Consider the following 16,062-nt stretch of genomic DNA (forward strand, 5'->3'; position numbering starts at 1 on the left):
GTAATTACCTAAGTGTAGTTACAGGATGAGAGCTACGCTCGTGGTGTCCCGTCTTCCCAGCACTCTTTGTCATATAACGCTGTGTGTGTGTAATTACCTAAGTGTAATTACCTAAGTGTAGTTACAGGATGAGAGCTACGCTCGTGGTGTCCCGTCTTCCCAGCACTCTTTGTCATATAACGCTTTGAAACTACTGACGGTCTTGGCCTCCACCACCTTCTCACTTAACTTGTTCCAACCGTCTACCACTCTATTTGCGAAGGTGAATTTTCTTATATTTCTTCGGCATCTGTGTTTAGCTAGTTTAAATCTATGACCTCTTGTTCTTGAAGTTCCAGGTCTCAGGAAGTCTTCCCTGTCGATTTTATCAAGTCCTGTTACTATTTTGTACGTAGTGATCATATCACCTCTTTTTCTTCTGTCTTCTAGTTTTGGCATATTTAATGCTTCTAACCTCTCCTCGTAGCTCTTGCCCTTCAGTTCTGGGAGCCACTTAGTAGCATGTCTTTGCACCTTTTCCAGTTTGTTGATGTGCTTCTTAAGATATGGGCACCACACAACAGCTGCATATTCTAGCTTTGGCCTAACAAAAGTCATGAACAATTTCTTTAGTATATCGCCATCCATGTATTTAAATGCAATTCTGAAGTTAGAAAGCATAGCATAGGCTCCTTGCACAATATTCTTTATGTGGTCCTCAGGTGATAGTTTTCTATCTAGAACCACTCCTAGATCTCTTTCTTTATCAGAATTCTTTAAAGATTTCTCACATAATATATAGGTTGTATGGGGTCTATGTTCTCCTATTCCACATTCCATAACATGACATTTATTAACATTAAATTCCATTTGCCAAGTGGTGCTCCATATACTTATTTTGTCCAGGTCTTCTTGAAGGGCATGACAGTCATCTAAATTTCTTATCCTTCCTATTATCTTAGCATCATCAGCAAACATGTTCATATAATTCTGTATACCAACTGGTAGATCATTTATGTACACAATAAACATCACTGGTGCAAGAACTGAACCCTGTGGTACTCCACTTGTGACATTTCTCCATTCCGATACATTGCCTCTGATTACTGCCCTCATTTTTCTATCAGTCAGAAAATTTTTCATCCATGATAGAAGCTTACCTGTCACCCCTCCAATATTTTCCAGTTTCCAGAACAACCTCTTATGTGGAACTCTGTCGAAAGCCTTTTTTAGGTCCAGATAGATGCAGTCAACCCAGCCATCTCTTTCCTGTAATATCTCTGTGGCCCGATCGTAGAAACTGAGTAAATTCGATACACAGGATCTTCCTGATCGAAAACCATACTGTCTGTCTGATATTATATCATTTCTCTCCAGGTGTTCTACCCATTTAGTTTTGATTAGCTTTTCCAATACTTTCACTATTACACTTGTCAATGATACAGGTCTATAATTGAGGGGGTCTTCCCTGCTGCCACTTTTGTAGATTGGAACTATGTTAGCCTGTTTCCACACGTCTGCTACGATTCCTGTACACAGGGATGCCTGAAAGATCAGGTGAAGTGGAATGCTGAGCTCAGATGCACATTCTCTCAGAACCCATGGTGAAACGCCATCTGGGCCTGTGTGTGTGTGCGTGTGTGTGTGTGTGTGTGTGTGTGTGTGTGTGTGTGTGTGTGTGTGTGTGTGTGTGTGTGTGTGTGTGTGTGTGTGTGTGTGTGTGTGTGTATTAGAGCCTATAACCACTGGAACAGACACAACCAATCAAGCGCTTGCTTGAGCTTGATGACGTCATCACTAGATAACCACATGTCATTACTTAAATAAGAGGGGAAAATATTTTACACAAATATACGAGTTTCTATGTATGCAAATCAATATTATTAAGGGATATTTTTATGTACACTAATGTAATATGAAACTGTAATTGTTGCTTAAACTAATAAAAAATATACATTCTGTTTAGCATATTATTCCTAAATATATATATTGTGTAGGTTAGGCTTCGATGATTAAGGTCTCAGTGACTCAGGTGTTTAGTGACTCAGGATCACTAAACACCATCACTCATCTACCGTACAGTCATCTACCGTACAGTCATCTACCGTACAGTCATCTACCGTAAGACTGAGATGAGTAACCCTTAGCGCGCCAGCTAGCGGCTTAAGAACCCACTCAAAAAGGGAAAACAGCAGTCTACTCAAGCTACCAACGGTAAGTATATTATATATATATATATATATATATATATATATATATATATATATATATATATATATATATATATATATATATATATATATATATATATATATATATATATATATATATATATATGACAATGTCAGACCACGGAGGAAAAATGAAACAGGAATTTCCTTAAGTATTTTCGTATATTAATACATCTTCAGAAGAAGTCCTTCTGAAGATGTATTAACATGTATTCCCTACACATGCACACCATAGGCTGCAACTCACAGTTGCACTCTAATATCAACCGCAGACACAACGTACTAGCAACCGCCAAGATGCAAATAAATTTCCAGCAGCAACATACTAGCAACAGCAGGCGCAACTTTTACATGCAACTTACAGTTGCAAATATTGTATAATTAATAAAAAGATTATCGCCTATGGTGTTTGATTTCACCAGACGCACACAAATGGAAATGTCATATTCAAAAATTCAAAAAATTCAAATGTTTATTCAGGTAAAGTAAATACATACAAGATGAGATACAAACATGATGGATTTATATATAGAGCTAGTACATACAATGCCTAAAGCCACTATTACGCAAAGCGTTTCGGGCAGGAAAAACACTAAAGACAAGCAGAAGCCTAAATTAAAATGTGTTTCGGGCTATTCATGCCCGTGCCACCTCTTGCGGTGGCTTAATCTTTATCAATCAATCTTAAAATGTGGCAGAGCACATGTGGGTGTCGTCACAGATGGCAGCACGGGTCTTATGCCTGGCCATCCTCATTAATTAACAACGATGTGCTTGATCGTCCAAATATAGACGTGATGGAGTTAATAGTAAATATAGACTTTTGTATTACTCAATTTGGACAAACTGAAAAAGTTTTTTCTATTTATGGTGCTAAAGAGACCTAACTTAACAATCATAGGCCTAATACGCGTTATATGTTAGTTTAGTTTATAATTGAATTAATCTAACTAGCTGACGCTATCAACACAACATATCTAACCCCAAAATCAAGTTTCATTATTTTTTTAATACAAGATGGTACAATAGGTTATGAAAGTACATACATTGGTAATTATAGGCGGTACATCCTTGACAAGGTCACTTAATTAACACGGAAAACATTTCGGGCAGGTCATCAATACAAGATATTAAGTAACTAATCTTTCAGACATCAACTATAGAAGATGTGTACTACCGTAGCCTGTAATAGACCAAACTATATATATAAACTCTCATCTATGCCTTACTCAAAACACTTTTCATTTTATTTTCAAGCACAGCATCACTGTGCTTGTCAAGATCACACACCCCGACACCACACGCTGCTTCAAGACGAGGATCGCAGTTGTCACAAACACAAACCCAATAATCAAGAACGTGTATAATAATCCATAAAGTATATAACACCAGAAACAGGTGACTATGATTACCTCAGACCAGGCTACAAGCTGCCACCACCACCACTACCACCACCAGCGGCCACTACCACCACCACCTCCCTGGTGGTAGTGGTGGCAGTAGTAGCTGATGAAGTCTGTTAAGTTCAAGTACGTTTATTGAGACAATAAAATACATCTCAAAAAGATTGAGTAGCTTAGGCTATATTTACCCTCTTCTACTTCAAGTCCCTCAAGGGGCGCACAAATCACAGTACAAGAATCCATTTAACATTGCAGGTTAATACAGTAAACACAGCGTATAAGTGTTACACTCTTGGGGCAAAATGGTTGTTGCCCTCAAGTATTGTGTCTGCCGCTCGCCGCAGAGTGAAGCTACCACAATCAATTAGGAAGGAGGTATGGCCCTGCTTCATGGGGGATTAACCAACACGTTGGATTAGCTTACTCTCCACTAATTCCCCTTAAGATTGATTGATTGGTGAAGACTGAACCACCAAAGTAGTGTACCACATCAAATTGTTTCGATGTGTGATAATGGTATGATAGACAGTATACTTAGGAGCTACAAGAATTTTGCCCCAAGAGTGTAACAATTATATGCTGTACTTACTATATTAACCTGTAATGTTAAATGGGATTCTTGTAATGTTATTTGTCTATTTGTACTCACAGCATTTGTGCGCCCCTTGAGGGACTTGAAGTAGAGGGGGGTAGAAATAGCCTAAGCTACTCTATCCCTTTGAGATGTATTTCTTTCTTATCTCAATAAACATACTTGAACTTGAATTGAACCACCCAAGAGGTGGCACGAGCATGAATAGCCCGTAAGTGGTAAAATTTGTGTTCAGTAAGTGTATAGTGTGTGCTGAGGTCGCATTTAATGGTGAGGCTGCTATCGCAGGAGGGTGGATACTGCTTGATAGTGTTTATGAGGGTGTCCAGCTGCTGGACATTTACGGGCTCACCATAGTCCGTGCTACATGGACACTTCGTTCTGAGTAGGTAAATCTAAAACAACAACAACTGCTGGACACCCTCACGTGACCAGAAGAGTGGCAGTGTTGAAGGCTTCAGGCTGGTTACTGCAAGATTCAGGGACTCTTAAAGCCCTTCTAAGGTCGTTGTTTGCTTCACAAATTCCCCTTAAATAAGTAATTAATAAATCATCTTAATATGGGTGAGTGGGGGTGAGACCATGCAGGGGTCCGACGTGAGGGGTAACATGTAGTCTACCATTAGAGCCTGGCCCCAGGCCGGGCTCGGGAAATAGAACTACAGAAACCCTCTCCAGGTATGCTCTCTAGATATGTTCCCTAGATATGCTCTCTAGATATGCTCTCTAAGTATGCTCTCATATCAGAGGCGCATCCGATACCTTGGTGATGGCGCATGGTGGCAGCCGCCCCTAAAGCAACAACAACATGGCAGATTATGCACACATTACCTTCGCTGAGGACGAGCGAGCACTGCTGGCATGGGAGTGGGGGTCCTGGCTGCTGCAGGGCACGACCTGACCGCTCGGAACTCCTCTAGGAGGGTGTCGACCCCTGGCGCTAAGGGCGGCCGCCACGACGCCGACCCCCGAGCCCGCCTCGCCAAGCTAGGGGTCACATATATATAACTATAAATTATTTTCAGATCGTTCAAAAATTTACAAATGTTCCCGTATGTGAATTAATTTGAAGTATTCCCTGATTACACGCGTTGATTTTCTAGTACTCTTTTTTTTTAATATATATTATGCCCCCCTCATAAGTGCTAGGTACTATAGGCTACTATACTAGGTACGCTACTAGGTACTGTCGTACCTAGAAGCCAGTATGCACTTCTCGGCCTACTATACAAGGGACGATTTGCGTAATAAGCCAAGTTTTCCTGAATTTTTATATTTTTTTTTTTTCTTAAAACCTACTAGGTAAACAGCAGGGCCATTAGGTGATAGGAAACAGGCCCAACCATTAATTCTGTCTCGCCCGGCATTCGAACGAGAAATTTCCGATTGTGAGTCGAGAATGAACCCGACTGTTCTCCCGAGACCCTAAATATAACAGAATGCATTACGAAGCCTGATCTGGCTACCCGTAAACAAATATAACGTATACTAATTTTATATGTATGTGTTGACCAGACCACACACTAGAAAGTGAAGGCCCGGCGACGTTTCGGTCCGTCCTGGACCATTTTCAAGTCGAATTGTGTATATATGTGTAATTAACATAGGTAACTTGTAGTGGTGTTGCATCCTGGGGAGGGTCAGTAATACTGCCTACCTGTCCCCGGACAAAATGAATTATGAATTAAACATCTCCAACCCACCAAACATTGTGCGTTGTGCATATATGGCAACGCACAAATAAATCCCATAAACATGATGTATCGATGAAAACAATGCTCTTTGACCATGTCATGGTGTAGTGGTGTAAGACGTTTGCTTGGGTGTACGCAGGCCATAAGTTCGAATCCTTCTCATGACTCCTACCGATGATCTCGTTTAGGCAACGCTTGAACAATACCCACTACTCAGCCCATTCTCGCGAGCGTTCCCAACGTCAAGAAACTGTCGTACTAAAGTGCCTTATTAAACACAAATCACAATAGCGTATGCATCAAATGGACAAATCCACAAAGGCCGTGACGAGGATTCGAACCTACGGCCATAAGTTAAGGCAGCGTCTGGGATGCTCTCGGACGTAGGTTCGAATCTTCATCACGGCTTTTGTGGATTTTCTTTTGTGGATTTTCTTTTGTGGATTTTCTTTTGTGGATTTTTTGGCTTTTGTGGATTTTCTTTTGTGGATTTTTTCTTTGGTGGATTTTGTGGATTTTTACCTCCTTAAAATTTTCTTAGATTAAGGACCTGCCCGAAACGCTGCGCGTGCTAGTGGCTTTACAAGACTGTAATTACCATAATTGTATCCTCACATTCCTTATGTACATTCTTGTATATGCATAAATAAATAAATAAATAAATAAAAGATTTGTTAATTTAAAGTGCCTTATCCTAACCTAGCAGAAGACCCACGAACACTAAAGTAAAATTGCCCGAAACGCATTACCTTACCCGCATTACCTTAAAAATTGCCCGAAACGCTATGCGTACTAGTGGCTTTAGGTATTGTATGTACTACCTCTATCTTTAAATCTAACAGAATGTTTGTACTGTAACTCTGCAACTATGTATGTACTGTTCCTAAATAAATTATTATTATTATTGTTTTTATTATTATTATTATTATTATTATGCCCGAAACGCTTTGCGTAATAGTGGCTTTAGGCATTGTATGTACTAGCTCTATCTATAAATCCATCAATTTTTGTATCTTACCTTGTTTGTATGTACCTTACTTGAATAAAAATTTATTAATTTATTTATTATAAAGTCACCCCCAACAATTAACCACAGAAAACGTAAGTGTGAGCAAGGGAACGTAAGCGCTCCCTGGACGCCATCAACACAACACTCGTCTCCTCCTTCTTCTCCTCTTTTCCACGTCTCCCGAGCCTGGGGAAGCTGCCGTCCATCCTCTCCCGGAGTCGTCCTCACCCTAAATTAGCACCAACATCTGTCCCTTCAGTTGTAAGTCGTGTGTTGTGTTTTTCATTCATAAATCATTGGTAGTTTAGGAGAGAAGCCAAAGCAACTGAGGGGTTTCCTTTAGGAAAGTCAAGCGTTCAATTTAATTAATTTTGCGCTAATTTATTGGGCAGCGTCACTCATCTTGTGACTGGACAATACCACCATAGTCACAGTATTTGGGAGCGTCACTCATCCTGTGACTCGACAATACCACCATAGTGACAGTATTGGGCAGCGTCACTCATCCTGTGAGTGAACATGCCACCATCGGGATATTATTGGGCAGCGTCACTCATCCTGTGAGTGGACATGCCACCATAGGGATAGTATTGGGCAGTGTCACTCATCCTGTGACTGGACAATACCACCATAGTCACAGTATTGGGCAGCGCCACTCATCCTGTGACTGGACAATACCACCATAGTCACAGTATTGGGCGGTGTCACTCATCCTGTGAGTAAACATACCACCATAAGGACAGTATTGGGCAGTGCCACTCATTCAGTGAATGAAGATGCCACCATAGGGACAGTATTGGGTAGTGCCACTCATCCTGTGAGTGAACATACCTCTCTCCTGAATAGGAAGAAAACCTACAAGGTTGTTCATCCTGTCATTTTTAACACTCGCAGCCTAGTGGACCAAACTCTCACAAGTCAAGCCTGGCCTCGGGCCGGACTTGGGGAGTAGAAGAACTCCCAGAACCCCATCAACCAGGTAACCAGACGCAGCTGGGACGTAACTGTCTCGAGCGAACAAACTATTAGATACCTTGAGGTTACCTTGAGGTGCTTCCGGGGCTTAGTGTCCCCGCGGCCCGGTCGTCGACCAGGCCTCCTGGTTGCTGGACTGATCAACCAGGCTGTTAGACGCGGCTGCTCGCAGCCTGACGTATGAATCACAGCCTGGTTGATCAGGTATCCTTTGGAGGTGCTTATCCAGTTCTCTCTTGAACACTGTGAGGGGTCGGCCAGGTATGCCCCTTATGTGTAGTGGAAGTGTGTTGAACAGTCTCGGGCCTCTGATGTTGATAGAGTTCTCTCTCAGAGTACCTGTTGATAAGGGATGGCCATCTTACAACCATCAAGTCTACACTATCTTGCAGATGCAAAGTGGAGGAAACCTTTTGGGGACAATATCTATATCTGACAAAATGGCTTTCCTAATGCAAACAATAATGTATGAATGTATAAAGAATGATTTGTTACGGGATAAAGGAAAGATCACCTGGAGCAGAATTTGAAGTATTCTATAATGGGTAGAAATTGCTATTACTGACATGGAGTGGATAATTACATTTAGGTAATTATACTGTATTGTGTAGTTAAAGGATGGGAGTTATTCTTGGGTGTCCCTTTTTTCCTATAATCATTACCTTATTTTATTTTATTTGTTTACTTATATACGAGCAAGTGCATTGAGTTATGAAAGTACATACATTGGGGTATTAAGTGTTACATTCTTGCAAATTCACAAACATGTATAGCATTTTGAGTTGGTCCTTAAGCAATAAATGTAATAATAGGTACATTGTAACAGAATTTGAGCTCAACGTACAGTAATAACTACATTACAAATTGATAGAATAGATTATACGGATGAAGTTGCATGTCTTAGGTACTAAATTGGGTGAGTGAGTGTGTAGCACAAGATGGGAACTATGAGAGTGAAAGTAGGTACTGTATGTTTTTTCAGAACCCTTTTCGTAATTTGAATACAACACATGACCGGTTTCTCAGTTTAGCATATTTCCAAGCACCTAATTTCATCTTCATAGTTTCCCACCTTGTGCTGCTAACTCGTACTGTATCTTATGCTATCCACTCTCCCAATTTAGTACTTAAGATATGCAACTTCATAAGTATAATCTATTCTATCCATTTATAATGTAATTATTACCTGTATGTTGAACTCGTATTCTGAACTCTTAATATGTTGAATACATATTACAATGTACCTGTTATTGTATTTATTGGTTAGCTTAAGGACCTGCTTGAAATCCTATGTATGTTTGTGGCTTTGCAGGAATGTAACACTCAGCCCCCAATGTACCTTCTAGTATATAAATAAATAAAATCAACCAGTTAAAAAGTACGAGCAACCAGTTAAAAGAATTTAACTGGTTGAGCATACTAGTAAGTGCACTAAGAAGGGGGAGGGAGGGGGGATGGCATTTGAAGATGTCACCCCTAACCGCAGCTTAGGGTGACATGAAATAAATCAAATGAAATAAAGAAATGACATCGACACCTGTGAAAGTGAATGTGGGCACATGTTGGGGTTCCTCTTTCTTTATCTATGGAATTCCAAACTACTTAAAGGCCTGGCCATTTTCAGATATATATTTAGATATAAATCTGAATATTTTCTATGGTATAATCTGAAGTATGTAGGGACCTCCCCCATTTGAGTTTATATTACCTAAAGATTTGGTTTGCAATAAATATTAAATTAAAGCTTACTGTTTGTCTGAAGCTATTAAAAGTAGCAAGGTAAATGAATACACAAAGATAAAAAAATAAGTAATGTAACAAAATGACATAATTTCTTCAGATACTTTACACCACTATTCCACCCGAGTACTGGAGTTCAATTAACAGGATAGCCAAGTTTATAAACAAATAATTCACTGATCACACTAGTAATTAATTGCCCGTGAATAATAGCTACATCCAAAATGTAATAATTACTGCTAAACCCAACCTACATGTCTAGAATGCACTGTAAATAATAATACTACTAATTATAATAATAATACATAATAATAATAATAATACCTTTGACAAGCCGCCAGCTTCCTGTCCTCATCGAGGCCACTAGCATTAGTGGCCCTCAGGTAAAAAGGTAAATACTGGTGATTATGCATGAAAACAAAGAACAATATACAGTATGTATTTAGTACTTGGCAGAGAATGTGCCATATGTCGTGTCTTCTGAAGTAACTGCTTGCAGCTGAAGCCATCACCATCTGTGGCCATCATACCAGGAAAAATTGAGGGCCTCAGAGCTAACAACACTGCAAATCAGATATGACAGGGCAGATCTCATCGAAACTCTTAAAATACTGAACAATTTGGAGGATATTAATCCAGGAACAACCGTGGACATCTTCAAGAGGAAACTAGATTGTTTTCTTCAAGGAGTGCCAGACCCAACCGGGCTGTGATGGGTATGTGGGCCTGAGGGCCGCTCTAAGCAACAGCCTGGTGGACCAAACTCTCACAAGTCAAGTCTGGCCTCGGGCCGGGCTTGGGGAGTAGAAGAACTTCCAGAACCCCATCAAGCAGGTATCAAGCAAATAATTTCCTTCAAGGTCAGATGTAATGCAAATAAAGAGCAACGGGTCCAAGCTCAACACATCACAATGTGGGACAGAAAGCAGGAGATGCTTTTTCACCCACAGGGTTATAAACCCATGGAACTGCCTACCCACTGAAGCCGTAAATGCCAAATCTGCTAAATTTTTAAATCCAGCTGGAAAAAATCATCAGGGCAAATGGGGAGACCTTTGATAAGCTACCGGCTTCCTGTCCTCATCAAGGCCACTAGTGTTAGCAGCCCTCAGGTAAATTCAGATAAACTCTGAATAGATACAAACCACCATACACTATACTGGCAGTTACACTTTCAGTCGAGTTCTTATTAACCTACAAATAATGCTACAATAATACCAGTATTTTGGAAGGGAAGACACGGAAAATAACATAGGAAAAAATGAGTGAAGGAAGGTGTTGAAGCGCTTCAAAGAGGGAAGGATTTTTATGACGAGCCTCCTTGAGAAGTTTGCTGAGGTAGATAAGCTCCCAGAAATGAGTAAGGCATCAGGGCTACTGAATAAGTAATTATCAAAAGAAGTCACACAGCTGGGGAGACTATTTAACACCATCAGTGTCACTAGATATTCAAAAGGCTCTAATTATCACTAAGGATACCAATACGAGAACAAAACCACATAAGGTATCAAGATAAGATATCAAAGGTATCAGATTCACAAAGGATTTCGTCAAGGAACAAATGATCAGGGCTATAGAGATATAGATAGGTATATTGCACAGATTATTGACTACAGTAGTTCAGCTTCTAAATGACCCAAATATAATACTGTATCTGCTTATATTTTTCAGAGTATGTGTGATATCCTAGTGTGGACTTGAGCAGCCAATCCATGATGCTACCAGTGATACTTTAATCATTGCTTCAGTCAGACTACTGAAAACTTTGTAAGGAAACGTATTTAGAACCCTCAACAAAAAAGTGTGTGCTATAGACATCTTCAATAGTTCATTGACAAATGATTTTCAAGTTCTATACGTGTTAAATAATGGTCAGTCTACAGTGTTTGTGTAGCCCTTGCTTTGTGATGAATGACCTGCTGAGTACAAATCATTAGCTTGTCGGCAACACCACGAAGAAACGAAGTGTACAGCAAGTAGAAGGCAAATATTGTTAGTGTTCAGAATCAGAGTTACACACAAATCGAAAAGTGTGTAATCAAGATGATGTTTAAGATGAGTGGCTTTTTTCTATATGCTTTCCTACAGAGAAAAGTGCTTAGGATCATATGAAAGTGACTCATAAGCTATTGAACATCAGTAGTTGTGAGCCATATAGTACTGGAAGTGGAGTCAGTGACTACATGCTTGAAGAAACAGTATTTCAGTGTTCTCTGCTTCTAGTCAGATTTTGAAAATTCAAGCATAAAAAACATTGGCAGGCAACTGGATTCTAACCAAGCAGCAGCACTAAATGATTTACAAAAATAAATAAAATAAAAGCTAACAGCTAGAATGCTCCATAGAGAATTTGGTTATAATGAACAATAACAATGTCCCTGTAGGATAACATTTATATATAGTTTGCTTAGCAGTCTTCAGTTAACATCTTAATCTGAAGAATCACTGGAGAGTGACAGATCACCACTCATCAAGATGATGACGCCTTAGGTACTTAGTGGGAGGGGAATGATTATGTTTTGTCTCCCCACCAAGTAACAAGTGACTCGTGAGGAGGAAACCACAACACTGCAGTCTAGCCAAAATGCAACAGACTGTATTCAATAAGGTAGTCTCTCGAAATGCATGCCAGCTAATTGATGAGAATCACAAGGTTAGTGATGTTAATGAATCTTTTAGATATTGTGGAAAGACATTTCTTTCTGGCACATCTCAGCCAGTACATACAATAATGAATATTGACATTGATGATGCATGCGTTGATAATACCAGCACTGGTTTTGATGTAACAACATTCAAGCAACCATTACCTCGTTCTGGAAACATAAACTGCTCGCCTTGTCCCTCCACATTTTCTAATCATGATTTATATCAGTATAAAGATGAAAGTCATATAGAACAAACCTGCTTTAAAAGCATAGAAAAGACAACAAAAAATGCAAAATCACATTGTTTTAGGCATTCTAAGAAAACAAAAAAGTCACAATTGACCATTAAGGATTATCCTCATGATAAGGATTCTAATGAAATTAGTATGAATGAAAATTGTCTAATTGATGTGGGTAATGGCTTTCTAAAAGATATAGCAGGAGTCAAAGAAGTAGCTTCAGACATGCACAGAAAACATCTTTGCCATAGAGAATCACCTTTAAAGTATATTGAAGATGTTAGGAAGGTTGCATTACCCTCTACCAGTTGTGATGAGACTATACTACATTCAGATTCTCAAGAAATTGTTGTGAATGATATTGAGAATGTAGATGTTGAAACAGATGACACATTGGTTATTATCACCATATCAGAAAACCAGCAAAATCAAGACGGTGAGGGAAGTTTGGAAGCTGGATGTTCTAATGTTCAACTTACAAGTAATCCATCATGTAAATATCCTGAGAGTAGCTTGGGAGGTGAATGTTCTACTGCCGTGCACAGTACAAATAACAGCCCATCTTTCAGATATCCCATAGCTTTAAAAGACTGTTTTCTGCAGTGTCTGAAGTTTATACAAGCAGGTTGTACATGTGAGAGAGAGAATTTAATATCACAGGAAAATAAAACAAAAATAAATAGCTGCCCTACGTGCTGTTCTGAGGTGAGCTGCTTTTTATGTTCAGACACGTTCTCCTGTTATCATCTAAAGAACCATATGATGAAGAATCACGCTGTAAAGATAAACAACAATATGCTTTCTAACCCAGATTCTGATTTCTTAGATATAGTATCTGAGCACTTGAAAATGTTAGATTGCAACTGTGCTCATTATGAGTGTGGGAGATGTAAATTAACATTCAGATTACGCATTGACTTGTTACATCATGTACTATTAGATCACCGTCAGTTTTACTCTCCATATTCCCTCCACTCTGATGGGCACCTTGCCATTAACTGTCCTCAGTGTGCAATATTAGGAAAACTAAGCATTGTAAACTATTATCTGTTTATCAAAGTTTTACTTAGAATGGAAAAGTGTCCAGAAGAGAAATATACATTACTACTGGAGTGGTGCCCACCTAATGTTTCTTTAAAAAATGCAATAGAATGTGTGAATGAAGAGTCACACGCGGAGTCACAGCTCTCCACCTGTGACAGAGCTGGGGAGGTGATGTGTTACACCATTCTCCAGAAAGCTCAGTCAGGCAAAAGGACACCAAGAATTAAAAGAAAGAAGTCTTCTGAGTCTAATGATTGCATTTGTCCATTGTTAAAGTGTCCCGACTGCCCCAAAACTACTACAAATTTAGGAGATCTTCGAAAGCATGTCAGGTTAAATAATCATAATAACTGGAACAGTATAAGAGAATTGTGGAGAAAGTATAAAATTATTAAAGAAAATTGTCCTGCTTGTGACAAGTTCCAATATTTAGATTATATTTTGTGTCCACACTGTCCACATATACATTTTGATGATGAAGAAGCAGCAGACACACACATGAATTTATTACATCGAGGGAATGTTGGCAAATCCGCAATTAAAACTGACACGGGTTGCACTTGTGCAAAGCAGTTCCTTTGTATGACATGTGACAAATATTTCTGCACTCCTCAAGGCCTTCATCATCACATGAGACGACTTGGGCACGAGACGAGGGCAAATTTTGATGCCCTTCCTGGAATGATTAAGACGAGGATAAAAGATAAGAAGAAATGTCCACGTTGCTCTTTATTTATATCATCCAAATCTCAAACTGTAGGAAGTGAGGAAGAACGGGAGGAGTGCAGCTGCGAGTGGGCCGTGTGTAACATGTGTGGCAATTCATACAAAAAAATTTGTGTTTTACTTGACCACATGAGAAAAATGGACCACCCAGTTAATATAGAGTATATAGAGAAAGAGCGAAAAAAGTTAATTTCAGCATTTAAAGGTTGCCAGAAATGTAACAATATGGAAGACAGATATTGCATTTTCTGTAACACGAGACAAAATTTCATTTACCATCATATGAAAACTCACCACCATGATCAGCAGCTCATGGTGTTAAATGGGAACAACTGTGAGCTGTTAGATGAATATGATTTAGACAATATAGAAAGAGATATTGCAAAATATGAGTGTAGTGTGTGTCTCAAGCGATTTTTACATTCTACCACACTTAGAAACCATGTGCGCAAAGTTCATCCCGATTGTTATTTCACTCTTCATTGTATAGATCTTAGTGGTGATACGTTGAAAATGGAAGATTTCGCTAGTCGAAAGGAAATAAAGGTGTTGGCTATTGTATATACAAATGAAAAGAATGATGGAAAGATGAGTAAGTGAAAACCACTATTTGTTGTAGGAATAATTTGGATATATATACTAGCTATGTATTCCATGTTTTTAATTGAAATTTGAATACTGTACTAGATTTTGAGAATTACATAATTTTTAACTCATTTCCAAGTTTCCCTAAAGATGATGTTATGACCCCATAACATATGTATTACTGTACCATAATGGTAATACATATGCAGATAAGTCACAATAACATGGCTGAAGATATGGTGACCAAACCAGACATCAGAAATTTAAGAAATAACGTTTTGGTCCATCCTGGACCATTACCAAGTCGTGTAATATAAGAGAAGAAGGGACAAGCAAATAAATAAGGTAAGAGTATGAGATGAGAGTTGAGGAGCAGGTAAGAGAAAAATAATAAGTTGAAAGGTAAGAATAAGAGGAAAGGCAAGAATAAAAAAAAGTGGTAAGAATAAGAGAAAGGGGTAAAGCTTAAGTCAGATCATATTTGTTAAGCAGGTTAAAGCATTGAAGTACATACCCATACAGTGGAACCTCGGTATTTGGACTTGGTTTCTGAAGGCAGGACGAATGCCAGAAAGTACAGATACTGAAGAAGAAAAATCCCATAAGGAATAATGTAAATTGGATTAATCCGTTCCATACTAAACAAATAAATATATTTATGCAAAAATTCAATGAAATAAATGCTAATACACTACACACTTTACTTGCTATTAGGAGAATTGATGGCATATGTGGAAGGTGGTGAGGCAGAGGAAGAGAGATGTTATTCTAAGGCAGGAGAGTCCCCCTACCATTATAACTTCTGGTAGTTGTGCTACGGAGGTTCTTTCACTTTTCTGTCTATTTCTGTTTCTCTCATTAGACTGGATGCTTTACTTACAAGAAACTTGTCCAGTGATGATTGCTTTTGCCTGCACTTTAAAGTGTTCTGAAGTGAGACATAGCATTGTCATTCAATAGGTTTATATCACAGTTTGTCAGAGTGATATTTTTTCAAGAAAACTTTGCACTTCCTCCTGTTTTGCACACATTTCTTTTATTAGAGAACTAGATTTAGGCATACCAAACTGTAACTTTATGTATGCCCAAACTTTAGGCATACTCTGTAATAAGAGCAGACACGTGAGCACCACTTTCATAATTAACTATGAGGTCTTTCTTCATTTATATCGTGGTTCTAACCATTTTTCTTTTTTG

At 38.9% G+C, this 16,062-nt stretch overlaps 1 protein-coding gene across 1 annotated transcript; it reads left to right on the top strand.

Annotated features, from left to right (window-relative positions):
- The first annotated feature begins 12,056 nt into the window (after positions 1-12,056).
- LOC123746407 (uncharacterized) lies at positions 12,057-14,996 on the top strand. The gene has a single exon (XM_069314808.1). It carries the CDS (start codon positions 12,208-12,210, stop codon positions 14,878-14,880), a length of 2,673 nt encoding a protein of 890 aa, XP_069170909.1. The 5' UTR covers positions 12,057-12,207; the 3' UTR covers positions 14,881-14,996.
- The last annotated feature ends 1,066 nt before the right edge of the window (positions 14,997-16,062 follow it).

This window comes from Procambarus clarkii, chromosome 80 (assembly GCF_040958095.1).
Source record: "Procambarus clarkii isolate CNS0578487 chromosome 80, FALCON_Pclarkii_2.0, whole genome shotgun sequence".
NCBI lineage: Eukaryota > Metazoa > Arthropoda > Malacostraca > Decapoda > Cambaridae > Procambarus > Procambarus clarkii.